Here is a 2,918-nt window from a genome sequence, read left to right as displayed (position 1 = left end):
TATGAATAAATAGATATGAAAAAATTTTAAGCGCCATAATTTATAACGAATATTCATCATTCATATTGTTATGAATTATCACTTGTTAAGTTTTTGAATACGTTCGTTTAATGATTCTATGTTATTTCTTATAATTTCTAAATTTGATGCAAAACTTTCTTGTACTCCTTTCAAGAGAGATTTGTTGCTTTCCAAATCGGTAGTTATTTGTGACTGTAATTCTTCTAAACGCGTTAGAGATTTATTGAATGTAGCAGCTGGAAAGAAGTGATATGGAAAAAATATATTACGTGTTTTGTAAGTAGAAGGCACTACATATAAAGTACTATAAATGTAGTTAGGAACACACCTTGCTGATGTATAGTATTTAATGCCAACATTCGATTAACAGTTTGTGGTAAAATTTCTGACATAGTTTCAGTTTGTTTCACGATGTCATACATTTCTGAAATCTAAAAGCAAGATTTTAAATAAAAATGTAAATAATTTAATTTAGTTACAATTTTTAAATCTAATCTAGATGTTCGTTATTTAACTATTCATTTAAAAAAAACTTACTTTCTGCTCTTGTTCTGAATCTAAAGTTAGTGCAGCCTTTTTTTGTGCAATATTATTCATTTTGTTAATTAAAGTTGCTAATCGGCTTTCAATCATATCCAGTTGGTACCTATCTAATAATGCAGCTTTTGCTCCCAATTCTTGAACAGCTACAATTACTCCCTGACACTTGAGATTCTGCAAAAAGTTTTTCATTTACAATTAAAAACATATTATTTATGTGATAAATTAAGTAAGATTAAGCAAGATAATATTAAGTAAGAAATAAGTTGTGTCACCTGAGAAAATTTGGAAAGTTTATCACTGGTTGTTCCAATAATATTTTCTAAATTAGAAAGTCTTTGTTCAAGTGTTGCAATTCTTGCTGCTTCTTGCATTCTTGCTTTTTCTGGAAGGTACATCATTTGATACTTGAGTATTCCTGCATCAGATGTTCCATCAATGTTTGTACTCTGTGTATTTGTATCAGATTCAGAGGTAAGAATAGTTGTCTGCTTAAATGCTTCTATTTGTGATACCAGTTGCCTAAAATATGAATAAAGGAAAAGTTTTATCATAAATACTTTATTGTAACATAAATAAACTTACTGCAGTCTTGTGCCTTGTGGGTCTGATAAAGTTGCAACAAGATCAGCTCCAAGGCATTCTTCTAATTTTAAAGAATCAAGTTGTTTTTCTAGAAGTTGCACCTGAGAAATTACATCGGCAACAGATTTCACTTCTTCTTCTTTTGCTTTTTCCTATTTTATAAATAGAAATGACATAAAACACATTATCATGTTTTAAATCAAATTTAATATCATAAAATGCATTCAGCATATGATAGAGCAGCTGATACCTTTAATTCATTCACTTCTTCATATAACTCTTTAATTTCACATTGCAAGCGTTGATATTTTTGAATAGGAGTTTCTTTTTCCCCTTCTGCAGGTAGTTCCCAATCTCCAAATCTGAAATTTTTAATATAATTTAATACATATAACTTACTTTTTATATTTATTTACCAAAAAAAACTTACTTGTAGCCTGTCCTTGGTTTGAGTGATAATCGATCTGAAAAATCAACTCCCTCGCTAATGACTTGTTTACCTTTAAACTTATTAAATGCTTCTGTGGCACTAATATGTAATTTTTCTACAGATTTACTTTCATCCTAAAAAGGAAAATATCAATTCCATTAAATAGAATATTGTATAATAAATAAATTGTAAGTAATTTTTAATACTATACCTCAGGATAAATATCAAATTGTTCTGATTCTGGTAAATCAGTGGTTTCATAAACATCAGCTTGATCATATGCCTATTTATAGGAGCAAAATATCATAAATCATGAAAAGAATGCATATATTGAAACTACACGAAATCATAGTTTTGATTTTGTTGAAATTTGACATTCAAAATATATATTTTGTTTTTATTTTAAACTGTGAGTTATACTTAATATTAAAATTGTATTGACATTATTTTGACATAAAATATAAAGTACTTACAATGCCAGGTAAATCGGCATATTTAGGATTAGCCATTCTTCACGATTAAACTAATAAGTATTATTAGACTTCAAATTATTCTTGATAATGAAATAAAACCTTGCGTTTTAATATCAAGCCACAACAGAGCGATATTAATACGAAATATGAAGATTTAGACTAAATATGTTGCAGGTTGTCACTGAGTACCTAGTTTTACATACACATTTTAGTTCGCACGACTTTCGCGATATCTTTCAGTGAGCGCCTGCAACTATATCAAAAAGTGGTAATTTTGAATAATGATAATTTTTAATACGAAATATGCCATATTTTAAGCATTACAAAAACAATGTTGTAAGTAATATTAACAATATGAAAAATACATACAGCATTATTATTTACTCTACTTTCTTTTACATTATTAATGAATTCAATTGTTATTCATTATGTATTAACATTAGTAAATATTAAGGTATGAAAATGTATTCAAAATTATAAAACAAACGTATTAGTTTCATTTCGTTAAAACGACGCGACGTTATTTTTTAATAAAATCTATAAGGTTATACAAAAATGTATCCATAATTTATGAATTGTATTTTATTGACTTCTTTATAATATTTTATTCATATAATTAATACAACAATATATGTAAGTATTGGGTTTTAATTTTTTAAATGTTTTAAAAAAATATTTTGAACTTGTTCCAATGTGTTTCATGCCTGAATGCGTAATCATTTATACGTACAATATACAAGTACATGTAATTACTATTATAATTAGTAAAATTTTTATATGTTAATAATTGTTACCGTTTACATGTTAATAATTTTTGCATTGATAATTATTTCGCACGTTAATTATAATTACTGATTGATCAACGTATT

General features: G+C 26.6%; 1 protein-coding gene across 1 annotated transcript; it reads right to left on the bottom strand.

The window, feature by feature from the left end:
* Positions 1-78: 78 nt before the first annotated feature.
* On the bottom strand, positions 79-2,125 carry LOC108573752 (dynactin subunit 2). Its single transcript, XM_017936232.1, has 9 exons — positions 2,050-2,125; positions 1,788-1,859; positions 1,577-1,710; positions 1,397-1,508; positions 1,147-1,298; positions 837-1,083; positions 559-735; positions 350-452; positions 79-257 (listed from the first exon to the last, which is right to left on the bottom strand). The coding sequence occupies exons 1-9, from the start codon at positions 2,083-2,085 to the stop codon at positions 79-81; spliced, it is 1,212 nt and encodes a 403-aa protein (XP_017791721.1). The 5' UTR covers positions 2,086-2,125.
* Between the last annotated feature and the right edge of the window lie 793 nt (positions 2,126-2,918).

The sequence above is a fragment of the Habropoda laboriosa genome, unplaced genomic scaffold (genome assembly GCF_001263275.1).
Source record: "Habropoda laboriosa isolate 0110345459 unplaced genomic scaffold, ASM126327v1 scaffold126, whole genome shotgun sequence".
In the NCBI taxonomy this organism is placed as follows: Eukaryota; Metazoa; Arthropoda; class Insecta; order Hymenoptera; family Apidae; genus Habropoda; species Habropoda laboriosa.
This window is presented reverse-complemented; position numbering and strand designations above follow the sequence as displayed.